At 37.6% G+C, this 27,353-nt stretch overlaps 1 protein-coding gene across 1 annotated transcript in view; it reads right to left on the bottom strand.

Annotated features, from left to right (window-relative positions):
• ERICH3 (glutamate rich 3) overlaps window positions 1–27,353 on the bottom strand; it is a 109,326-nt gene that overhangs the window by 25,629 nt on the left and 56,344 nt on the right. Inside the window, 4 exon segments of the mRNA XM_082666831.1 lie at window positions 5,417–5,647; window positions 10,631–10,932; window positions 16,205–16,391; window positions 24,078–24,258. Of these exon segments, the coding sequence (XP_082522957.1) occupies window positions 5,417–5,647; window positions 10,631–10,932; window positions 16,205–16,391; window positions 24,078–24,258 (901 nt within the window).

Raw genomic sequence — 27,353 nt, 5'->3', positions numbered from 1 at the left:
GCTTCCTTTGGCATGAGTACAATAAATAAACTACACATATTTATTAAGGTATTTGTTCATTCTCTTAACAGTGACCATGGGTAGCTCTCTCAGAAGCTGTTGTACTCTTACTGAGATCCATAGCTACATAGTTTGTTTTGAACCAGTGACAAGTCCTGACCTCAGTTTTCAATCATTCCTTCACCCACTAGCATGATGCATTGTTTTACTACAGTTTAAATTCATTATTTCCTCCACTAATGTCCTGATTTTAACTACTTTGTTTTTAGCTTACTAGCTTGAAGCCCATAGAGACACCTCGATTTAAGTTCACAAACTCAAATATGAAAATTCAGTTAAAAATTTAGATCACTCCAATAACACACCATGTATCTCAACCCAGTGGACCCAATACTGCTCTGAGTTCTAACACAAATTATGTCTCTTTCCCAATTCCTTGGTCCAAGGTTTCACAGAAAAATCTGCATAAGTGTCACACCTATTTTCTTCAAATTAGCCTTGACATATGAATTTTTATGTCCTACTATTCCTTATATTAACAGTTGTAGATTATACTCATGAGTTCACTAAAATCTGTTCATATTTATAGTAGATACTGTGGTTTGGTCAATATTTTCATGTACAATAATACCTGATTAGACAAGTGCTTTGTATTCAATAAATATCATCAAATGAGTGTATGCTTAATGACAATAGAAGCAGAAATCACTGAATTCCATCCATGAACAGTAACTAGTTATTTGGTGTAAGGGAGAACATATGTCCTCATACTGGTAACTCATTATCAATTTACCAATGAGACAAATATATACATTACTTTGTATATATATATACATATCTAAAGTGAATGCAGGAGGAGAAGAAGAAAGCTTAAAAGTTCCTCCTTATTTACCTTTAACTGGATTTTCTAAATACTTAAAATACCAAGAATATAATCAAATCATGTATCACATTTTGCTGCTTAAATCTTTTTACATTTGTCCATTAATCTAGTCAACCAGCCATGCATTTCACAAGATTTTATTGAGTGCCTCAGTAGTGCCATCACTATGTACAGGGCAGATTCAAAACTGTAGAGAAATACCTCATAGAAAAGTATTTTATGTGAACTAAAAGATGATGCTGCATTTAAGTATTCACCTGAAAGCCATGACTTCCTACTTCAACAATCCAAAAGTGAAGATGAATTGAGGAATTCTTACAATTAAGAAAAATTAAAATGTGACTAATCATGCAAAACATCACAGACATAGATTCTAGCCAAAAGTTGCCTACAATCTTCCCCTAACCCTCTCTGGTCCGAGGAGGAGTCAAGTGACACTGAAGTCCACAGAGCGTGGTCTCATAGCATGTACAATTTCAACACAGAAGGAGCAGGCTTCCCTCATATGCATCCCTTCATGCCCATAGTCAGGCCCAGAAAGGAAGAGTGAGATACTGGAAGTCAGTAAATCAAGTAAACAGAATATTTTTGTGATTCTGAGATTTTCAAAGTCTTTAAGGCCTACTTATTCAACAGACTGAAAAATAGCACAAGTAAAATACTATCTTTCTTACTAGAAAAAAATTTCACTTTAATTCTTATGTTCTTTTCTTTGTATTCTGGGAACAGATTCTCTCTCTCTCCCTCTCTCTCTCTCTCTCTCTCTCTCTCTCTCTCCCCTTCCCCCCGTTCTCTTTCTCACAAGGAGCTACTTAGTCTTTACCTCTTACTCATAGGTACTATCATCCAAACTGTCCCTAAAAGTGTATTCTCAGCAACATGACACTTTTCCCCTCAACTTTATAACATTCATCTATGACAATATATTTTCAACTGGTGAATTAGCTCCTGGGGTTGCCAACACAAACACAGAGAAAAGGAATCTGTCATTCTTTTTAAACGATGGGAAGTCTCACACATCATTCCTAAAGCAGGGTCCTCTGTTAGTGGGCACGCAGTCCCTGGCACTCCATCACTTGCAGGCTGCTCAGCACAGTGTATTCATCAAGGCGGGCCGATGCAATTGCTCACTGGCAGTTTAAATGGGGCCGACTTGTCACAAGAGTGACAGCCCGGGCAATTGTTTGCCCTCTGGGAACAGGTGCAGGCAGGTTCAAATGAAACACATCCAAACACTAACAGCGAGATTCTTAATCATGTCAATAAAAAGGATGTACCAGTGTCTAGGATTCAGTGGTCACAATATGCCTCTTACACTTTTGAAGATGAAGTGCTTTCTGGCTTTTCAATAGATTGTTCCAAGGAATCTATCATGTCATTATCATTTTTAAAGCACATTTCTTGTTTGCTGGATGAAATATCTAATTCTGATACTCCTCATGCTACAAAGCATGTTTTTGAATAACACAGGGTCAGGTTATCAAAATAAAGGGTTGGAAAATAAAGGAGCCTGGTGGTGGAGGAAAGAAACAGTAGTAAGCAATGAAATTTTACTTCAGAATAATGGCAGAGTTTTAATGTAAATACTGAGGATGCAAAGGAGCTCTTTAAAAGTATTATTTAATAACATCCTTATTGAAAAAACAAAATAAAATAGTTAGCCAGTTTAATTTTTGGCTCTTAAATCTCCCAACATTGTGGACTAGATTTTATATGTTCTGATAGCTTTCATTACACATCTATTTAAAATATTGTATGTTCTATATCTACATAATGCAGCTAACTCTATACAATGTTTTTAATAAAATTCCAGTAATAATCATATAGTATAAATGTAACTAGATATCGTGGCACTAACAAAAGTATTTTAGTATTCTTGGTGTTAATCAAGTAACTGCTTAATATTCACAAAGTATCTTTAGGAAATTACCTCTGTGAGGAATAACAAAGACAACATACAGTCCTAGCTTTTGTAGTATAATTAATTTGTGTGTTATTAAATTAGCTTGAGGGGCAAAATTTAATACACATGAAACAATGAGTGAAAAATCAACTACTGAATGATAGAGTTTCATAAAATAAAGAGCTCAGTGAAGGCTGCCGAAGTAGGAGAGTCTCATGGAAGAGGAAGGGGATGAATTGGAAACAAGCAAAAGGCCTGGAAGTGGATTGGGGGAGTCAATCCAGGAAGGAGAGAGGTAAATTTGGGTAAAATTAGAAAATGTCCATTTTAATTTCCTCCGTTTAAAAGTAAAACAAAAAACAGAGGCTAAAAAATAGGATAAGATGAAGAGCTCAAGGTAAATGCCTCTAAAATGTACATTCTTAAGGAAACAAAATCCTTTTACTGGGGGGACTTGCTTTAATTTTAGATAAGTGGACATTGGCTGATTTGGAGAAATGTTATATTGTTTTTTTCCAAAATCCAGGCTCTGAATTTTGCGTCTTGGCTCCACCAGTTTCTGGCTGTGTGAGTTACTCAGTCTCATCATTTCCACGTTTCTTTACTAGTGAAATGGAGATTAAAAGTACCTGCTTTTTTTTAAGGTTTTTTGAAGTAAATCAGATAATTCATGTAAAATATTTAGCACAGCACTTAGCACAAAATAGTCTTAATGAACAATACCTATAGGATACCTTTTTAAACATAAGATTCCAGTTATTTAAATGCAAGTAGTATTCAGTGTTAATGTTGACCCATCACTATCAGTTATTCAATAATTACAGGTCTAAATGATTAAAGCCTTCCCTTGAAGTAAGATTCAAGTACTGCCTACATCCTTGTCTGCTTAAACAGAAAAAATTACTCTATCTTGGAAAAAAATCCATTTGATCCCAAGAAAGCAAGTTGATTATGCAGTACAAAAATAATCCCCAGATTACCATATGTTGAAATAATGTACTGACCCTTTGTGAAATCAATATTTGATAATTCACCACCATTATTGAATAAATTAAAAACTGAGTCCTTCTTTGTTCTGAACCGGTTATATTTATATGCAAACACACTTTCAATCTTTTTCCAGGTCCAAGTCACTTGTATAGTTTCTTTAAAATTTGATTCAGGTGACATCACTTTTCCATAGAATTCTTAAACTTTTTCTATGTCATATAGGAATATAAACTTAAATCCAATATTCATATTCAAAATGAGGGGAAAAAGCTATGTTTCGGCATGCCTAGAAACATAAAATGTAACTATTGAGAAATTAAAGAAAAGGCCTAATTTAAGACTTTACAAAAATTTTTCAATGCTAGATCATTAATATAGAGTAGTTCTTTCAACTATAATAAAATGGCAGCAAAACTTGTTTTCAAATATATTGCAAGTTAAAATCACTCTAATTTTTCACATTGTGCTTCACTCTTTACTCTGTCAGGAAGTTCAGGATTAAATTTTTAGTTCAAGCATAGTCATGGTCTCATGTGCAGTTCCTAGTAAAATTATCTTCTTTCTTACTCTAAATAATTTCTGTTCTTTATTTTATTGTCTTGTATATGTCTGCATGAAATTTTAGAATAGGTTTGCTTGAATTCGTTCTTGAACAGAATAGAACTACAAACTAAATATTTGTTCTTGTGATTACTTTATTTACTCTTATTTTGTATAATCCCTATGTATTCCTTGAATTCAAAATTTTGAGATCTTATACAGAAAAAAATTTGAGAGGTGAAAAGAATGAGGAAAATTGACAGCAATTCAAAAAGTCATCATAATGTTACCTCATTCTCTAGTCTAAAGCAAACTACAAAGACATACACATACTTAAATATAAGACAGGGTTATTATTATCACTGATAAATGTCCAGAATGTACCAGGGAAGATATTTTATTTACTAAGACCCACATAGCCTTGGCCAAACCCTTTCATGGGACAAAGCCAGAAATGTTTTCCTTCTTTGGACATTATTTTGGTAATTTAAGGTGTTTAAAAAGGTCTTAAATATTTAAGATATGCCTCAGATAATGAGGGTTTCTTTATCTACCCGAAAAGCTCTGTATTTTCCCTGTGAACATTCAGAGTCATTTTAGGTTTGAAGATTATAAGGGGTAAGCTTTGCCAAGAGCAATAATCCTTCCATAAACTAATATGTCAGCATCTGCATTCCAGGTAAGTTAAGAAAAAAACATGAACATAAGGGAGGAATTTTCAACTTTTCCCTTAATTGAATGGGAGCTACTTCTCATTTTGCCAAAGCCACAAAAATGGTGTATATGTGTGTGTATATAAGAGGAGATAGTTTGAGATGAAAAAAGGGTAGTAACTTTCTACGTAAATAGAAGATGTGTCACTACAAGCTTCACGTGACACCCTGCTGAAAAATCCCAGCAAACTAAAGAAAGAGAAAGGATTGAAGAATGACTCCATAATTTGGATATCTATTGGAGAGGGGTTGATCAGCATCCTTGGTTAGGGAACCAGGTTCTGAACAGTCTCTTAAAGAAGATTATCTCATTAAATATAAGGAAAAGAAAAGTAGTGAGTACACTTGCTAAACAGCCTATGTCAAATGATAAGCTAATCAACTTGCCATGTTTATCCTCTTCCAATTCACTCTCAGAGCATCCATCAACCTCATCTTTCACACTGTCATCAGCATCTGATGCCTTCCACGAGGTTTCACTCTCCTTTTCAGCATCTGAAAGATCTTTTTCATCATCTGAGGGTGACTTTGGCATTCCATTCATTGGATCATCAGCCTGTCCTTCATTAGCTTTCTCATCTTGTTTCTCCTCATCTGCTTCGAAATCTTCTTCATATTCTGAGAAAAGAAAAGCTCCACTATGAGAATGAAAATAGAATCCCTAATACTTAACCCATTTCATTTTAATGAGAACTTTGACTCCATTATCCTCTCCTCTCTAGGCTTTTCTTCACTTCTTTTTCACACAGTTAGTGAACATGGAAAACTAATAGCAAATGATCAAAGATTGCAATCAGTTACATATACAAGAGCAGTAAAGAAATGAAACTCCAGGGGCTTCCCTGGTGGCGCAGTGGTTGAGAGTCCACCTGCCGATGCAGGGGACACAGGTTTGCGCCCCGGTCCGGGAAGATCCCACGTGCCGCGGAGCGGCTGGGCCCATGAGCCATGGCCGCTGATCCTGCGCGTCCGGAGCCTGTGCTCCACAACGGGAGAGGCCACAACAGTGAGAGACCCGCGTACCGCAAAACAAACAAACAAAAAAAAAGCTCATTTACAAATGGACATCATCATCTACAATAACCAAAATGGACAAGAGAAGAACTTGATAGAAAACAATAAATTAGAAATAAATTTAAAATGAAGAGAACAGGATTATAATAATGAAAGTTAATTTGGAGACCCAGTGAGGCCATATTTTATAGGAAGAATGTTCAAAAGATTTGGATATCAAGTTAATGAATAGTGAAGTGGAAAATATTCAATTAATCAAGTCCAAAGGCCCTGAGAAGTAACACTGTGAATAGCACATTCTTTGAGAGAACCAAATGGACATCAAGAAAAGGCATTATGAAGGATTCTGTATCTGGGCCAGAACTGAAATCATATGCATTATTCATCCCTACAATCAATAAAATAATTACATTCCAAGGATAAAAATTCTTATAAAATAGAATATTCCTGTCACAGTCATAAATTTGCTTCATTTCTTCAGAAGTGTAACACATCTGTAGCAGAAAAAGGAAACTGTCACATCAGATAAACGCCATCTGTCCCTTGTGGTTATAATTTTTCACCTTTCATATTTAATTGTTCCCCTTTTTCTTCTGCCAAAAACTAAAAATCTTGAAGTGACAACATGCCAAGGATAGAGAGCAAAAGGATTTCATGCAGAACCAATTAAGCAAATAAACAATTATCTTTTAAAATAAAAATTACAGGAAAAATAAAGTTTTCCCTATTTTGTGTGTTTTAGTTATTAGATAGTCTGGCTTCTTCTCCAGCAGTGGGGGCCTTTCGGGTAATTACTTGAGAGCTGTCCACTCTGCCACAATGAAGGAAACTTAATTTAGAAATGCATGCCCTGTGCATATGAAGAAAGCTCTGTTAATGCAGAGAAGGGATGAGGGCGATGTGAGAAGAAAAGTGAGATCAGAAACTGTAATGAAAAAAGGCAAACAAAGAGAACTCACCACGAGAAAGTTTTCATGAAAGAGATTTAATATGGAGAAAGAGAAATGTGAATCAGTAGAACAAAATTATAAAATAAGCAAGAAGTTGAAAAAATTAGTTTATATTGCATGATGGAAACAAGACATACTAATAAAAACAAATATTTTGATTCAAATATTTCAGGCCAAGTAATGGGATAGCTTCTCACTTGGTTTAGTCAGCTGTCAATCAATAAGACTTTATTGAGACCCTTCTATTTGGAAGAGGCTAAAATTGCAAGATAAAAGACATTACAGTAACACAACCCCTGCCCATCAAGGAATCTCCAATTTTTGTTGAGGAAATAAGACGTAGGTACACAAGAAATACTGTACTCATGTTAGAAGAGTTTTTATACATGACCCTCAGTAATGTTCGTTTTAACACTATTGGGTTCAATTGCTGTAGATTTTTATATAGGACTCATGATTAATTATGTGCAATAGTGTCAAATAAGTGGAATAGAGTCAAACAAGGGTGGAAAGTCATTTGGAGATTGTGGAAGACTTCCTAGGAGTGGTTGAAGTTAGCCACAGAATTCACACACAGAGAGAAACACATTAGAAACAAGAGATATTTGCTGCTGGTCACAAGATAAGCAGGGGCCAGACAGTACATGAGTAAATTGCTGCAAGTCCATCAACAGTATTACAGCGTGGTGAAATATGAGGGTTCTGGAGTCAGGCTGTCATGTGTCCAAGTACCAGTTAAAGCACAGCTGTGTGACCTGTCAATTTGCTCAACATCTTTAAGCTTCAGTTTCTTCACCTATGATATGGGTGGTACCTGCCTCACAATGCTATGGGGACTATTAAAAGCAATAATCCCTAAAATATGCTTAGTATATTGCCAAGGACAGTAGGCTCCTAATAAACGTTAGAGATTAGTAGTAATCATGATTGATTGGGGGTGGAGAGAGTTGGTCATAGAATAGGAGCAATCACACACGATATGTGCTTTATCGACAGCAATACACTTTAATGGAGCCACCTGGTTAAAATCAGAGTCGTACAAGTGTCCACAATTAGGACACAATCACAGTTATATTATTGAAGCAGACCATAAAACTGAAGGATCATGTAGTGAACCACAAGAACAATCCCTGAATCCTATTTGGCAGGAGCTTCAGTGTTTTCTCTCAAAACACGAAATTCAAGGCTGCCCTGGCTTTGTTCTATCATCACATTTAAATATTAGCCTTCTATTAACCAGGAACACTGCATTAGCATCACAGCTCAAAGCATACCTCCTTTGTCTCATCTACTCATGTTTTCAATATGAATGAACTAGTGGCATGCTTTCTGTATCCCTTTTCATAATTTCTTCTGTTTCCCCATCTCATCTTTCTTCTTCCAGAGAAGGTAATTAGCTTGTTGTTTACCATCCCCACTAATGAGGAAGCAAGTCAACGCGAGGTCAACATCAATCCCTCCGCAGCTCTCCCTCGCTGACCTCCTCACAGGCTTCTTGCTGCCCTGACCATCAGCGGCTGTTCTACAGAGAGCTGAAGACTTGCTCCACTGTTTCTTCTTTCCTTAAATGGAAATGGGCATTTAAAGTCCATTAAGGAGCCAACACAGAAGGAAGAACTTGGGAAAAGCTGTTTAATAGTCATAAAGTATGCTACTCATAGCACAGGCCATGTTGGTTTAAGAAAAAAAAATACAGAAATTGAACATGGCCTAAATAAACATACCTGTATGTTGTGAAAGTTAAAACACGAAAACACATCCCATTTGTTAATTGCTCTGCTGTTGCTATTGTTATCTACAGATATTGTAAAATTTTCAGTTTAAGATAAGAATAAAGACTAGAAAGGATCATGGAGAGAGGTAAGCTGGGTCAAAGTGTTAGGAGGGAAATCTTTTTTAGATAGTCACATTATTTCAGTAATAAACAGATATAAAGTCCAATGCTGTAACAACTCTGTAATTATTTTCTTGGATTTCTGAAACAGTTGGGCGGCAACTAGAGAAGGTGGGAAGAAGAGACCTAGGAGATGCCCCTTTCCTGATACCAGCCCTTCCACACTCATCCCAGCCAATGGCTAGCGCTCCTCTAATCCAGGCTTTGTCTCCTGGGTGCAAGAGGGACACTCAGGCAGCTCCCCTTTTCTGATTCTTTGGACATATCACCCACAACCAGGTAACATCAAGGATAGCTTGTACAGCAGAGGAGGTTATAAGTACAGTGTTTGAAAGTTTGGGCTTTGGAATTAGACAAGCCTGAGTATTAAAGGGTAGCAGAGTATGCCACCCCAAACTATGCCACTTGGGCATAAGGTTTATTTTGAGCTGAAGGCAATTGAGAAGTAGTAAATAGAAGAGAAGCTCTCTGCCCTCCCCCCATTTCCCTAAAAGCAGGACATACATTTTTGAAGGTGTCTCGCCTCCCCTCTCTCCCAGCAAGGACAAAAGTTAATCATAGGAGACAACTCTGATCCTTAGCAGCCCAGAGATGGCACCAGAGGAATCAACATAACAAACTTCACTAGAACTAGCCCTTATCTGCCATTAGTTTCCACATAATATTTGCCTTCCCACAATTTGTTGCCCCTGGAAGCTCAATGTCCTTTTCCTTTGCCTTGTCACTTCTTGAAAAAATGTATTTTTCTTTTATTAAGATACCATATAAGCCCAAGTTCTAACCACCCCTTTGAGTTACTCAGCTGAGTGCTCCCGTACATATGCACGATGCACCTGCTAATAAACTTTTGCTTGTTTTCCCTTTTTAATCTCTTTTGTCAGTTTCATTTACAAGGATACAGTTAATGAACCTAAGATGGGTAGAGGGAAAAGTTTTTCCGTTCCTACAGTATGAAATTTAGTTCTGCTACTGTCTCTCTGTATGTCTGAGCCTCATTTTCTTAAAATGGAGAGAGTAATAATATCTACTACATCAAAAGGTGAGGGTATGTATATATATAAGGTAAGGAGATATATATATATATATATATATATATATATATATAAATGTGTATGCAGTTAGAGGGGGGAAAGAAACGAGGAGAAAGAGGCAGAGGAGAAGGATGAAGAGGAAGAAGATGAAGAGGAAGGAGAGGAGAGTGAGGGGAAGGGAGGGGAAGGGATAGGAGGGGAGGGAAGGGAAGAACAAGAAAACAAGAAATGCGGACAAGCTCCAGGACCCCAGGCCTACATCAAATGTTTTCAGTTATAGAATACTCTATCACTATATAATCATATAGGTTGTTCCTACCTGATGCCAAAGCATCAGTTTCACCAAAGCAAGTACATCAAATACTGAAAAAAACAGGCAAAATTCTGTTTGGTGAAATGGTCTCTCCCTGCATAAGTGAACAGAGCCTCTGGCTCACGCAGACGCAAACTCTCCTTTCCCGCCTTCCCCTCCAAGCACCTCCAACCCCCTGGAGTTAGGCTGCCCTCCTCTAAGACAGACCACACAGAACTCCTTGCAAAATGGTTGAGAAGGTGGTCAGGGATTCCTCACCTGCAACACAGTTGCCTGAAGATCGAAACTGAGTAACAACATTTAATGGATATTTTTGCAAATTTTTATAATCACATTGTAAAGTCTTAAACAAAACGACCACACAAGGCAACAGCAAAAGGACCCAGTGTTACTCATTACCATATTTAAATATGTTTTCTTGGTCATCTTCCCAGACTTCTTGTCCTGGCTTTTCTTTACGTTCCATTTCTTCGACAGCAGTTCTCACTTCGCCGATCCCTGTATGTAGTTCTTGAGCTGAAAAAATGGCTGAAGCTGAGGTTTTGCTCCCCTTCATCTCTCTCCTTCTTGGTATCAGGTACTCTCTATCCTTCCTCAGTTTCCCGTCACCCTTCATCAATCCCTCTCTTCTCTCAACACTCTTTTCTTTCCTAGGTTTTGGTGAAGTTGTTTTTTTGTCAAGGCCCATTGCAATAATGCACCTAGAAAAAATATTAACATAAAGTGTTGATTAACCTTTATATATAGCACAATGGAACTGCAAAGATCTTTAGATCACTTCTCTTATTCCAGTAAGAAATGTTACAAGACACATATTTATCATAGTACACAGAGTTAATTAAAATAAACTACTTTCTCCTTATTAATAGCAAAATCTTGTAAACACAATTCTTAATAGTTTTACCCACAGTAATTACACAAGAAAAGAAAGCAACTTAACAACAACGAATTATAGTCTCAAACTAAACTTTGCTCCTTAAAGTATATATTTGGCCTTATAACAGAGATAGATAGATAGATAGATAGGTAATTTAAGTCCTCATATTAGAATTATGTGATAAAAGAACATTCAGGTTTATCAATAAAAGGAAGCTGAGATAAAAATTATCAGAAGAAAGATGTCATTCGGTCTTTGATAATTTATTATTCAACAAGACAACAACAAAAAGACTTACATACAAAATTGACTCTAAATAATTATGATAGAATTTTTAAGAAACACAATCAGTTAAATATTTTTGTGCCCTTTAAATAAACACTTCAGGAGCCTGAATGCTCATTTTAACAGAACTGTCATTATTGCTTTTAGAATGGCCTTTTGAAACCTGTACCACAATCTTTTGGTGATTTTTCCTGGCAATAAGCTTTTGTTTTGGAAAATGGCAATAATCTATAGAGGTCATAAAGTCATTCTAAGTCAAATCTGGTGAGCCAGCAAATGATCTGAATGTTTTAAGACATTAAAAAATATTTTAAAAAATCAGTTATAACAAAAGTAACATTAATAAATTCTTCTATAGCTTTTATCCTATCTCTCAAGTTAATATCAAAATAGGAATTCCAATAACTGTAATACATACATTAATAAAAATGATGACTATGATAACAATAAGAGTATCCAGCACTCCTTCTGTGCCAACCTCTTTACTGGGTACTTTATATACATGGTCTTATATGATATATTCCCCTACAGACCAATAACTTAAGAACTATCATTATCATTTTACAAATGAGGAAACTGAGGCTTCAAGGATTCCATGACTTGCCCAAGTTCACCCAGCAGGTTAGTGATAAAGCTGGCTTTCAGCTCAGGACTGTTAGACTCCCATCACCTCCCACTGAAGTACACCCATATAATTAGATTACAGGTATAGCCTTCTCAGATGACTAGTTACACAGACAAATGTTACACTGCTGGGCTTACCACCAGGGCGTGCTCACAGTCTCCTCACAAAGACTAACAGAATGTGGAGAAGTTTTCACCAAGGCCTAGAGACAATCCCTGACCTGAAAGAGGTGCCTGGCAGCTACCAGTCTCCCCACTCCTCCTCTAGAACTTCACACATTCCCTTCTCTCTATGTCACACAACTATTGGGGAACTGGGTCAATTAGAGTGGGGTCAGAATGCAGTCAAGACTTTCCAGTCCAGGAAGAACAGAAACAATATGTAAAATCTGAAAATTGCCTCTATGTGAATCAAGTCCAATGGCAATTTCTTAAACTGAAGATATCACTGAATTTCAGCCATCCCTAGACTAGCAATAGCATAGGAATTGATCTTAATTCATTCTCCCAACAAGTAAATATGAGAACTTAGTTATATCACTTATCCTTTCACTATCTCCCCATAAAATAAAGCTAAAAGGATATGTGCTCAAAGTAACTATCAGGCTGTGAAAAATGGGATAATCAGAACATACTTACCTCAGCCATATTAAGCATGATAAATTATTTCTTGACTATAATGATGATATATGTAGCACACTGCTTTCCTTGGAATAAAGGTGTCATGAATCTTCAGAGACTATGATTACTAGCATTCCTTCTGTTCAAGCTATTCTTCCCTTATCAATGGCAACACCAAATACATTGATTTGGAGCCTCTGATATGCTGTTACTTTTAGTTTATGTTGTGACTGTGTAGAGGCTTTGATGCCTCCCTACTGCATGCACAGACTTTTTATTGCCCATCTGCTTAAGGGAAATAGGCAAACAAAGTGGATAACATCTGTGCTCTCCTCCTCACTGACTACCTATTTGACTTCTGAGTATAATATGAGGTGTTGATTCTCATTACTAAAGCTCAAAGCAATCTGCATTCTCTTGGTTACGCAATTCTTTTTCCTGTGTTTCACTTTAGCAACTGAAAGTAACTACCATGACTCTTCAAAGAGTTCCCATGATTGAGGGATGGATACAAGTGTGGAACCACCATACTTTGGAAGTGAACACTGCTAAGCTTTTCTTGTTTTCTAAGGACCTTAAACAGGTAACTCCAAAAATTTCTAAATCCTTCCTCCTTAAGCGAGAGAAGAGGTGTGAAAGAGTCATCTAGCAAGTGGGACAGTGAATGGTCTAGGGCAATGTATCAGGAATGCCTAGGTATATTTAGGACCTACCTGAGGTTGCTTTTCTGTTCCAAGTCAAATATGTGTTCTCCATATATGTGGACAAGTCATTTGTGGGCAAGTCATTTGTTTAACTCCCAGGAAAGCTAATGAGTTTGTATACAATCATCCATGTGTGAACACATTGCACTCTTTGGGAACTGCTGTATAAATCCAAGCTATAAAATGTTTGGTCCTAAACACTTTCTATCGAGGTTTAATAATCAGTGCCAAAATCTGATGGATGGCATCTACTCTCCTTTCAACACTTAACTAGCTTCTGTACAATTCTTTATATGATTTCACTTGGTTCTCTCTAGCTTCTTTCTTTGAAGTTTTCAAATAATAATAACAAAATGGTTGTGATGTTTAAGAGTAAGTTCTATTACCCTCAACTAAAATGCACAGTTCTCATATGACACTGGTTTTCATTTTTTTCTTAACTTCATAATCAGCTGAAGTTAAGGCTCCAATCACTCTTTGACTGGAAAATAGAAATAATCAGCAGAGAACTTCCAGTTGATCCCAACACAGCCACCAACTTGCATCTCTCTCTGCCCTATATGCCATCTTTCTTCCTGTTACTACAGAAGAATGCTTCCTCTCATCTAAGGCTAACACCTCCATTTGAGCCCTATATCCCATCTCCTCTAGTCTACTCAAGCACTTTGCCCCAGCAATTTCTCTCTCTATGTCACGCCTGATCAATGTGTTTTTGTTCCCCCTAGGGTATCAACCCTATCTATCAGCTTATAACCATATTATAATATCTCCCATCTTAAAATATAATAAGCCCCCTTGGGCCCCTACATCCTCCCTCCTGGCTGCCACCCAGTTTCCATCCTTTAGAGCAAAACTCTTTAATAAGAGCTATCCATCATCTCTGGCTTTAGCTCTTCTCCAATTATTTCTTAAACCCACTCCAAACAAGCCTGCATTCCTACCACTCCTCAATAGCAACTTGTGCCGAGGTCACCAATAACCAACACATGACCAAATAATCATGCTCAATCCCGAATTTTCATTTTGCTTCACCTAACCACACCTTCGACCCAGTTGATTATGTCTTATTCTTGAAACATTTTGTTCATTTCCAGGACATTGCTTTCTCTGGGTTTTCTGTCTAATCACTGGCCTTCCTTCCTAGGTTTTTCCTGGTTCCTCTTTATCTTCCTCACCTTTGAACTAAAGTGACCAGAGCTTATTACTCAGGCATCTTCTCTTACTGCATTCCATTCTTAAGCAGTCTCATCCCATCATATGACTCTAAATGCCATCCATATGTAAACAATTCTCAAATTTATATATCTCCAGCCTGGACCTCTCACCAGACCCCAGATTCACAGATCCAACCACCCACTCAACATTTCTACTCGCATATCTCATAGACGTCTCCAACTCAGGGTGTCCAAAACCAAAATCCCCTCCTTCCACTCCCAAAGCTGCACCTTCCATAGTCTTCCCCATGTTAACTGGGCATCTTTCCAGTTGTTCAGGTTAAAAACTTTTCAATCATCTCTGACTCTGCTCTTTATCTCATGCCCTGAATCCAATCCATCAATAAATCCTGTAAACCCTACCTTCAAAATATGTCTAGAACCTAATCACTTGTAACTCTTCCTACCACTCTCTCTCCTCTGGATTAAAGTAGTTTCCACCCTTCCCCACACCCTCCCTATTTTATTTTTCCCATAGGAGCTACTATCAGATCATGACAGGCCATTGCTCTAAACCTACCTGAGAGGCTTCCCATCCCTCTCAGAATAAAAGTCAAAGTCTTTGCAATGACCATAGGACTCTACATGACTTGACTCCACTGTCTCTCTGACAGTGACATCTTCTATCACTGTCCCTTTCTCACTTTTGCTCTGATCACACTAGTTTACATACACCAAGCATAATCCTGTCTCACACCCTTGGTATATGCTTTTCCTCTACCTGAAAACCTATTTGAAAAAGGAGACATTTTTTTCTGGTTTCTGCTCGAAAGACATCAGAGAGGCCTTTACTGACCATCCTACATAAAATAATACTGCCTTCTGACACTTGTCCCCCCTCATTCCTTATATCTCCCTTACCCTGCCTTGCGTTCATCACGCATATTACCATCTAATATACATTAATTGGTTGTTGTATTATTGGTATATTGGCATGGGGTTATTGGTATATTATTTTCACTTCCCCTGTCAGAAGGCGCTCTATGGGTCAGGTTCTTTGGTTGGTTCACTGCCATGTTCTAGCTTGGTACAGAGTCAATTCTCCATGAGTACTTTCAGGAAAAAATTAAGCAAAGCCTGCAAGAAGATCTCCTGACTACAAACAGAATGTCCAATATGAAAACTGATGAATAATAGTCAAAACTGACCTTTTATCATGTATTTTTTTATGTCCGAGATTGAAATTAGGGGCATGAGAGTGATCATGGGGCTACACGATAATGCAGGCACACCTCTATTATGCAAAACCTATAATATGCAATTATATAAGCCAGATGCTTGACACATGCTCCAGAGCTCAGCTCAAAATAAATTACTACGAGGAATGAGGGGGGGAAAGCCTCTCTCTTTCCCTTTAGAGACAGAACTTAAAGCATCATGAGGAAAGGAAGAGGTAGAAAAGAAACAGAATTTGAAACACCACCAGCTTTTATGCCCACTATATAATAAATCTGAAAATCTACTTTATATCTTATAATTTTAAATACAACACACAGGATTGTGATAAACAACCTTTAACTTAGATATTTTAGGCTCATCTACATTGATATGATTCTTAACAAATTGTGCTGAGAAATACATCAGTAAAAGCATACAAAGAAAAATGTAGCAAAACTTGCCCTCTACCAAAGGACATTTGTTTCCATACTTGTAGCAAGGAGATGATCTCTCGACACACACAAACCCAAAGTAGCCTCGTTTGCCTCCAAGTCTGGAACCTTTTCGATGCTTATATTCACAGCAGGAACTTAACCTGTCCACCTGTATCCCGTTCAGGAAAAAGGTGAGACTGAAGGGGAAACCATAGTGCCTTTTGGAAATAAACTGAAAGGTCTCTGGAATTTAAAAAGGAAATACATTAGTGAAAGCAACTGACTTTGAACTAACATGTTTTAAATCACATTTTTCTGTTATATAAGTACAATATTATTTTCTAGATCTCCGTTTTAACTTGAGGACAATTTTTTAACCACAAAAACACATTCTATTACTTATATATATAATAAATACTCCAAGGCATTATAAAACTCTTTGACTTGTAATAAAATAATAAAACCTAAAATTATATAAGCATTTAATATGGCCAGGCATTATGCCTAATTACCTTGGGTGTGTTATTTCTCAACAACCATATGAAGTGGAAATATTACTATCATTAGTTTCCATAATGCAGAAATTTAGGTTTAGAGCTCAGTAATTCAGCCAAAATCATACAATAAGTGGGAGAGTTAATGTTTGAATCCAAACATCTCTCTAGATTCCACGCCTCTATCTTGCTATGTTATCTAGCAATAAAGTACATAACAAAAGGCTGCTGTGAGTTCAGTAATGCTTTTATATGACTATTTTTTTACTCAGTAATGCTTTTAAATAAATTTTTGTCTTTAGTTGTGACTTGAAACATCCTGATACATGTATGGATGAGGCAGAATTATTCCATCTTCAATCCATTCTCAGTTCTGCCTAGATTTGAGACCCCTTCTTGATCCCTAACCCACCCAAAAGTCTCACCAATAAATTAAGAACCACTGCTTGGATTTCCTTGGTGGCGCAGTGGTTGAGAGTCCGCCTGCCGATGCAGGGGACACGGGTTCATGCCCGGGTCCGGGAAGATCCCACATGCCACGGAGCGGCTGGGACCGTGAGCCATGGCTGCTGAGCCTGTGAGTCCAGAGCCCATGCTCCACAACGGGAGAGGCCACAGCAGTGAGAGGCCCGCGTACAGCAAAAAACAAAAGAACCACTGCTTGCAATTAAAAATTTTTAATCATTTCAAGTCTCTATAATGCTTTTTGAAGAAGTCTCACCCTATACATCCCAAAACCCAATTCTGAGAAACTCTATGTTACAGAGTGACTCAGAAACCTGCTTCTCATGACACTTCTAATGTTACTTCCTACAATAAGCCTCCCTGGACTCTTCCACTTCTACCAATAATAGGCTTGATAACTTTTGCCTCTCTTTTGCAATATTTCCTATTGTTACACTTATTATTAAAATATGGTTACACCAGTGGTTCTCAAGTTTTAGTGTGCATCAGAATCACCTGAAAAGCTTATGAAAACATAGATTTCTGGGCCTCACCCCAGAGTTTCTGATGCTACAGGGCACAAGAATTTGCATTTTTATCAAGTTGCCAGGTGATGCTTTATGCTGCTGGTCCAGGGACCACACTTTGAGAACCTTGATCTAGATGTTTGCTGCCCTGCATGTTTGTGAAATCCATGAGAGTTTAAATTTCATTTCCCCAGATCCCAGGACAATGGCACAGGAAGCCTCCAATAAATAATTAGTGAATCATTATTTTAACTCATTCTTTCATAGTCATCTAGAAATACTTTGTATATACCATACTATGCCCCTAAAAAATCTAAATCAGATGCAACTTATACTAAAGAATAGACTTATTGAAAAGGTAATTCCATCATTTATACCTTAGTATTTGTGATGTGAAATTAAACAAAATAAGAAAGAGAACATTGGCAAGTTAGTTTCTGGAGAAACTAAGGTACAATAGATATTAAAATCCACTTGTCTTTATATATGGACTTTTTTTTTTTTTTTTTTTTTTTTGCGGTACGCGGGCCTCTCACTGCTGTGGCCTCTCCCGCTGCGGACCACAGGTTCCGGACGCGCAGGCTCAGTGGCCATGGCTCACGGGCCTAGCCGCTCCGCGGCATGTGGGATCCTCCCGGACCGGGGCACGAACCCGCATCCCCTGCATCGGCAGGCAGACTCTCAACCACTGCACCACCAGGGAAGTCCCTATATATGGACTTTTTAAGTGCTAACTAGAAAGCTAGTTTGACTCCTCTTATTACAGAAACTTGAATGAGACATTCATGTAATATGATCCATTCTGCTGCAGCATCACACCCCTTAACTCCCTAAGGACCCAGCCCAGGAAGAGAGTAGACTCAAGGAAATGCTGAGAATGGGCACAGGAGATCAGCTCTTGGACACGACTGCCCTTCTATTTTGTACCCACATGGTTGGAGAGCACATCCATATATTATTTCATTTCTTCCATTGTTTTTCAAACTTATTGAACAGAAATTGACACCCTCTACCTTTGGTCCCTTGTTACTTATTTTGTCATTTTATATTTTAAAATTTAGTGACACTTCCCAACCCTGACTTCATGGTTTCTGCATGGAGTAGTGGAAAGATTATAGACCAGAAATTAGAAGATTTTGGTCCATGTTCCAGTTCTTCACTTATTAGTTGAGTGTGCCTTGATGAGACATTTAACTTTGCTGCATTTCAGAATTCTCATCTATAAAATGAGGGTGGCAGGGGGAGTGCATGAGGAAGTAGAGTGGAGGGGGTGACTCAGTTTACCCACTTCACAGAGCAGTCTTAAATATTATAATGGGCACTATTAGAAAGCATCCTATAATATTTGTAAAACGTAGTTATTCGTTGTTGACTGACAGTGGTAGCACTGTTTTAGGCACTAAAGAGACATAAAAATACTGAAGAAATATCAAACGTGTTCTCCTCCCTCAAGAAGTTATAATTTAGCAGAAGAGACAAAAAGCAGTGTACCAGACTTCTAGAGTAAGGTCACCAAATCCTCTTCCCTTAAAATTTTGTCTCTGAAAATGGACCAAAGACTTAGAACACACTGAGCAGCAGTTTTTCATGAAAAAGTACTGAACTTTTGGTATGAACAGTGGGAATCTGTGGCATTCTTGCCTAGGGCTACTCCCATTGCCCTCTCCTGCCACTGCAGTTCTAGAAGGGAAGGGCAGGCCATAGGTAACCAGCAGCTTCACTGTCAGTAGAGGCCGACTTGATTTGGAGCAGAAGACAAAAAAAACCTTGGTCAGTGGCATTACTAGTAATAAGCAGCAATCTCAGAGCAAACTGACAGGGAAGGTCAGAGGTTCTGCTGAGACTGTAGTTCTAATTAGGGCAAGCAACAGGTCAATGGACTAGCCAGAAATTTAACAGGGAGATACAGGCAATAAGGCAGTCATAGACACATTCAATAAGCTTTCTGCACATCTCCAGCTAACTGGAAGCAGCATGGATTGGAGTTGGCCCAACTTATTCACACAACCCTGTCCTATTGCAAGCTTGCACCTGTGTACAAAGGAAACATTAGATCCTGGTGGAAAATAAAAGTTGGAACAGACTTGAAAACTGCCTGAACTTTGAATGTACTCCTGAACCCACTACAGTGTGTTGAATATTGCCCTCCAAAAATTCATGACCACCCAGAACTTCAGATTGTGACCTTATTTTGAAATAGGGTCTTTGTAGATATAATCAGGGAAGGATCAAGATGAGATTACCCAGAATTTGTTTTGTCCTAAATCCAATAACTGATATCCTTATAGGAAGAGGAGAGGATACACACACAGATACACAGAGAAGAATAACATGGGAGGATAAGCACAGGTTGAAGTGTTGGAGCTACATGCCATGAAACACCAAGCATTGCGGGGAATCACCAGAAGTTGGAAGAGGCAAGGAAAGATTTTCCCCTTCCGCTTTCAGAGGGAGCATGGCCCTGCTAAGACCTTAATTTTAGACTTCTGGCCTCCAGAACGTAAGGCGATAAATTTCTGTTGTTTTAAGCCATCAAATTTGGAGACATTTGTTATGTCAGTCCCAGGAAACTAATAAACCTACACACTGATTCACTGGCAGAAGATGGAGGCTATATTGGCTCAAAGTGCTTGAACATGACCTCTGACAAATCACTGAATGTTCACTAAACTATGAAAACACAGAGACAACCCTAAGAGATTAGCCTAAAAAGTAAAAACAGAACAAAAAAAAAATCTGAGCAGAGACACCAGTGGCTGTATACGAAGGAGAGGGGACATGAATTTCACAGCTTTGCTCTAGATAAGCTACTAAACAAACAAACAAATAAAAAACCCAAGGAAAAAAAAGTGGGAATTCGGAATCCATAGTTGCTCTAATAGATGATCTAAATTGTCCTGTTTTCAACAAAAATATCAAAAGACACAAAGAAACTGAAAAGGGTATGACCCATACTCAGGAAGCAAAAACCATCACACCCACTCCTAGGAAGCTGCTCAAGAGAAATGACAACTGATGTCTACACACACAAAAAAATTTGTCTTTGTATATTCATTACAGCATGACTTATAATAGTCCCAAACTGGAAACAATACAAATATCCATCAACTGGAATAGATGAATAAAATGTGGTATATCCATGTAACAGAATGTATTCTCAGCTATAAGAGAGCAACTATTGACAGATGCTACAAATGGATGATTCTTAAAAACACTATGCAAAGTGAAAGAAGCAAGACACAAAATACTACCTATTGTATGATTTCATTTACAAGAAATGTCCATAGAAGGCAAATCTGTAGAGCCTGAAAGCAGATCAATGGTGTCCTAGGGCTGGCTATGAGAGTGAAGATTATGCCAAAGAGTGAGCACAAAGGAACTTTTTGAAGTGATGGAGATGTTCTAAAACTGTGATAATGGCTGTACAACCTTATAAAATTCCTAAAAATCAGTGAGTTGTACACTTACAGTGGAAGAATTTTATGGATTGTAAGTTACACCTATTTTTAACAACTAAAAAAGTCAATATATGATAAAGAGTAATAGAAAAAAGAAAAAAACAGTTAATGTAAGTCAAGGTACAATGAAATGCTTTGGTTTTAGGTATTAAGAGCCATTGTCATCAAAAGAGAGGGATAAAATGGAATAAAAGTCAGTTGGGAAAGCTTCACAGTCTTAATCTGAATCTTAAAAGATGGATACGGTTTGAACTTAAAATACGATTTTGAATTTAAAATCCTTTGTCCTATTGCAGACAAAGGAAAGAGCACAGGAAAAGATAACAATGTGGGGCGGGGCGGGGGGTGGGGAGGCAGGAGGCAAGGGGCTGGTGAAGCAGCCGCTGTGTTTGTGAAGAAGTAGTGAGGAATGCACAAATAGGTACAACAGGATCAGGTTATGGAAATACAAGAAAATGGGGCAGAAAAGGAATTATAAGAGAGCCAGAAAAAAGTTACTTTGTTCTTCGTATCCACATGAACCCTAGAGGCCAACGTCTGCCTTGTTTGATAGGATGAATGATAAATAAAACTGCCTGTGAAGAACTGTACTCTTTACAAATAGCAGAAATATTCCATGACTTCATAGGTGTACATAATAAACAATCGATCTGTGGCCTGATGTCTAAAATCAAACTGCAACATATCATGAATCACCATGATAATAAAAGATGCACTTGCCATGTTCCCAAATAATTAATTGTATTGTTATTCTCATCCAAAAGCAAGAGAAATTAATGAATGCTACATTTTGAAGGTGTTTACTGCTCCAAGCCTAACTGTAAAGGCCCTTTTTTTTTTTTTTTTTTTTTGCGGTACGCGGGCCTCTCACTATTGTGGCCTCTCCCGTTGCGGAGCACAGGCTCCGGACACGCAGGCTCAGCGGCCATGGCTCACGGGCCCAGCCGCTCCGTGGCATGTGGGATCTTCCCGGACCGGGGCACGAACCCGTGTCCCCTGCATCGGCAGGCGGACTCTCAACCACTGCGCCACCAGGGAAGCCCCATGGCCCTTTTTTTAAAACAGAAGTCTCCTAAAAACCTATTCACATTTCACTGAATCATGCACAGCTTTGATTTGTAAAAAGGGCAGATTATTTTCAGTCCAGCTAAATTGCTAAGATTGCTGAACCACAAGTCAACTCTGAGTCACCCAACTTTTCAATTTTGAACGATTACTTTCATGGCAATCAAGGGCAAGCTGAGACAAAACTATTGTGTGGACAGGATTCAATTACTTCAGTCCCCATTCCAACCTATTATTCAAGACTGTTCAATGACATAACAAAAAGTCAGTTCTGGGATCAATATGCACGCAAAATAACACGTAGCCAAGTAACATTCTCCCGTAACCTTTGGTTTTGCAATCTTATCACAGAGTGGACATCATCTCCCAGAAAATCATTCAGCTAAGCCTTGTTCTTTTTTCATCTGTATGTGCCACATTTCCCAGCAGTCAAGTAGCCATTTTAAATGAACTCTATTGATTAAAGCATGATCTAAGACCCAGGAAAATTTCATTATGTTAACTCCAATTTGAGACTGTAGCTAATTTCAGCTATTCATCAAAATTAATAGTTGAAAGTGATACTTTTAAAAAATAAGTGTATCTAATCACTATTATTAGGGGTTTCATACCACTCCTGTTATGGAGATATAGGAAACCCTTTGCTACTGAGAATAGCTAACTGGGGCTGGATAGTACTAAACAAGGCTCTTGCACCTAGTCAGGGGGCTGGGATCTGCTCTCAACCCTGCTCAGAACTGGACGGATGACCTTGGGGAGCCACTGTACCTCTGGATGCCTCTCATTTTCCTCATCTACATAATGGAAGGAACGAACTCTCAGATACTATGACAAAATGAAACAAAGTAAATTACGTTTCAGCTAAGTATGTAAAATGGGAAAAAGTTTCTGGCATTATTTTTTAAAAAGAAATTTTATAGATTTTTATAAAGAAAAATGTTTTTTCATTATAATACAATATATATAATTCATTATATAATTCATTATAATATATAATATTTTACTTTAAGTCAAAACCAACATTCAAGTGTTTATCCTTTCTTATGTTGGTAAGTTTTCAATATTTTATCCCTAAATATGTATAGTTCTCTTTAAGCAGTTGAATTTTTTTAAATCAATAGTCACTGTTTTTGATTGATGAAGGAAATCAGAAAAGCCAAAAGTAACAACCCCATGTTTGCCCCCAACTCCTCCCTTTAGTCCCTAAGTCTATATCTAGATTACCCAAATATAAATATTTCTTTTAATCAGTAAAAACACTATTACTTTCTAAACAGAGTGTCTTAAGCAAGGAAATAACAAACATAATCCTGTAACAACTCTTCCTTTTAATTGCTGTGCCACAGAACTAAATATTGACAAAAAAAAACCACTTTGGTACAATATGTGAAATCCTATATTGGATACAAAAATTATCTTATGCTAACAAACATGGATTTATGATAAAAGGGAAATGAAAATGTAATAAAAACATGTAGCCAAATTTTGTACTGTATTATTTAGGTGTGATTCACCCTGAGGTTTATTGGATTTGTGATTTTATCTCAGCATAGTTCTAAAGAACAAATTGCCAGTCTGGTATTTTTCTCTTAGAATAAGGTATGATGCAATTCACTATGGCAAGACAAACAGTTAACTTGTAAATTGGGGGACAGTTTATTCGTACAACATTTTAATGATCATATATCTCTATTTCAAGATTAATCTGTTACTGGGTTAAATCACTCCACATTTCTTTATTCCACAATCTGCAAGAGTAATTGCTGCTTCAGTTTCAATCATGGAGCAGTAAATCTGGATTTACTTTTAGGCAGCTGGTTAATAAGTCCCTGGATATGCATAATTTCATAGAGTGATTAAAGTCATTTTGATATTATACCAACAATAGCTTATCTAGAGCATCAACTGCAAGCAATTAAAACATTCACATTTTATGTGTACCTTTTTCAAGCAGTTTGCCTGCGTAGACACACAGGTTTTCCCCACCACAGTGCTGCTGATAAACTTTTATTTCATCCCGGAAATCTGAGTGATCATAAGCTATGTGCACATTTTTCCCCAAATAGATCATTGTAATAGCTGCATTACTATGCAGTGGTGTTTTGTGAATCCTTCTTGAACCCTAGAATAAACAAAAAAGGGGGGCTTATTAACGAATTACCTTCTAATCAGAGTGTGATCACCTTCTAATCAGAGTGTAATACAAAGAATAGAAAAGGCTATTTTTATGTACCTTGCAACAAAACCCTTATAAAATGTCAATCTATATACAGTGCACAAAAAGTCAAGCCCATTACAAAACAAATGCCTTTAACAATTATAGCATATATACATTTTGGCTTTGTAGTTTTAATGTAAATTCTGGGGATTTGGACAAAGTTTGTCACCTTTTATCTTACGTGTGTGTCTGTGTTTTACATGCAACAAAAATATCAGTGACGGGAAGAGGAAACTACTCTTGGTTGTTTTTGCTAGTTCTCAAATAAAAATTCAAATCAAATTAATTAAATAAATATTGGTGACATAATTTTGTTCTAATTCAAATTGACATTAACTGTAATTTAGCAATTGTTTTTGTAATTGAGTGTTATCTTTATACTTGAGCACTGACAATACATCCTTCCCTGAGCTTATTCTTTGTGGGAGGGAGATGCACACATTTGATTCCTTCTATGGTCACTCTCAGGATCAGGAACAATGTATGCTGGGTACCTGGGGTTATCCAGTTTCACAGGAGGCATTCAGTTCAATGAAAAACCAACATTATTAATATTATTCTTAATATCAAACAATAAACCCAACAAAAAATATCACCTCATAAACCTAGTTGATATTCTATGGCATTGACCAATTTAAATTACTTATAAAATAAACACTAAACTTAAATACCAGAGATTAAATATCCAATGCCTTGCCTCCTAGTTTATATTCTGAAGTATTTTCACAGTAGTGAATAAGCATAGTGTTTGCCTAACCTCTAAGAGGAAGACCTGGAAAGAGAAGCAAGAAAAGGAAGAGGAAGAAGAGGCAGAGAAATAGGAATGGCTCCTTGAGAGACTTTAAGAAGTCCTAGTAAGAATATCGTAGGTTTCTAGAACTATACAGATACCAGGCATTACTTTTAATCTACTTCACTTTTCTAAAAATCAATTTTTAGCTAAATGAAAAATGTGAAGAGACCAACTTTCAGTGAATCCAAGGCAATTATTTGACTTTGATCTCACTGAATTACAGATGCCGTGGAAGCATGCATTTTTTTAAGAATGACACAGCTGCAAAAAAAATTTCTGAAGGAACTACTAAAATACTTCCATCTCCAAAGCCATTCCCTTCTACCTCAGAGGATTTTTTTCTCATTCACTCCTATTTCTTTGAAGCAAAAACCAGAAGTAGTAAATTTGATGAAATTCAGCAAATGACAGTCTGAAAAGTGTAAATGGGCGGGAGAGTCTGAGATTTAAAGTTTGAGCAAATTGTCTTGCCTGTGGACAGAGCTCCCAAATAGATAATCAAGAGAAATATTTCAGGGACACCAGGAGCCATGAACGTAAATCAGCAAACTGGATAATTCTTTGCAGATTAGAAACATCTCCTTGAGTCACAGTTGAAAGCAAAGGGATGATGGCAGGCTTGGCTCTTGGTTACAAAGTCATCTCATGTTTCCTCTTGCCTGAGCAACTGTGGAACGTGACATGCACATGTGCAACCCAACCCACAATCACCAGCCTAAGGCAAATTCAGCTCCAAGCTCCCTGGAGAGAACATTTATCATGTGCACACTAACCAACTGAGAGCCCACATCCACCCTCACCCTGCCTCTAACACTCTGGGCCAATATTCCCCTGCCCCAGAACCAGGTACCAGACAACTCAGGACAGCCCAACACCAGAGCCTGCCAAAATCATTCATACTATCCCATCCTATGCCTGCTTACCCTGCATTGCCCAATTCTTCCTCGGAAACCACAACAGAGGCTCTTTCCCACCTTTTCCTCCCACGCCTCTCCTGACAACCCTGGTGCTTCCCTGGGTGGCCCTGCATGGCCTGGTGTGATGGTTAATTTTATTTATCAACTTGGCTGAGAGACAGTGCCCAGATATGTGTCAAACAATATCCTAGATGGAATTCTGACTAAAATAAACAGGCATGTCCCTTCCTCTTGAGAACTGTAAGGGACAAACTGTCTTTTTAAAGGTAAGTGTCTTCTGACCTATAAGTCTCAACACACCCGAATAATCATAAAACTGACATTTTAAAAGTCAGGCAGAAGAATTACTCGCTTTCATTAGGAAAGGCGAAGCTAGTGAAAGGTTTTAAGCAGGGGAGAAACATGTTGGGAGCTATTCTACAAAGTTTAATTTAACATCATTATGTAGAATCTACTACTACTGAGATGGACTCTGCTTACTCTCTTCTCCCCCTCCTGCCTTTAACCCTCTGCTTCCTGATTCAATCTGCTAACTTACTACTCACCTCTCAGACATCTGTAATTGCACAGGGCTTATCTGGAGTCTAGGAAGTAGATAGGGGGCCTCAACCAGATATGGAGAAAGCCCCAGACTAGTTCATGCCTGGAGAAGTTCTTTGCTTTCTCTATCATAAAACATATAAAAACTTAAAACAAACTGTTTTATTTTTTAATTGATAAGCATAATAATTAAGTAGGTTCTTATTTGAAAGCCTGTATTTTCACATATATAAACACTATTTATAGTACCATCCACATTTTCAGTAGGCTGCTGTGTGGAGTAGGTGACCAGCAGTCCTGAGTGGAAACACAGAATTTCTGCAGATGATGAGGTAAACCTCAGAGCAAAATCTAACTAGTCACATAGATTCTGTAAAAGCATTAAAAAAAAACTCTGCAGGTATTATATCTCCAAATTATAAAGCAACAGGGCACAGAAGCAATGTGCTGGGCTGTAAGATCTACACCCTATCATTTGGTTTCCTAGACTCCAGATAAGCCCTGTGTAATTACAGATGCTTGAAAGGTGAGTAGGAAGTTCATGGATCATGGCCTAGAGACACAGACCACAGAAGCCAGGGACCCTGTTCTATACATTCACAGAGGAACAGGTGGCCACATTTTATGTGTGAAGCCACATTTCTTTACCGCTTTCATTTACCTCTTTCTTACCTTTTAAGAGCATTTGAAGGATGCTTTGGGACGGTAGTCATGAAATGAAAGAATGAATTTAATGTGTAAATTAATCA

The sequence above is a fragment of the Grampus griseus genome (genome assembly GCF_964374135.1).
Source record: "Grampus griseus genome assembly, chromosome: 1".
NCBI classification, from domain to species: domain Eukaryota; kingdom Metazoa; phylum Chordata; class Mammalia; order Artiodactyla; family Delphinidae; genus Grampus; species Grampus griseus.
This window is presented reverse-complemented; position numbering and strand designations above follow the sequence as displayed.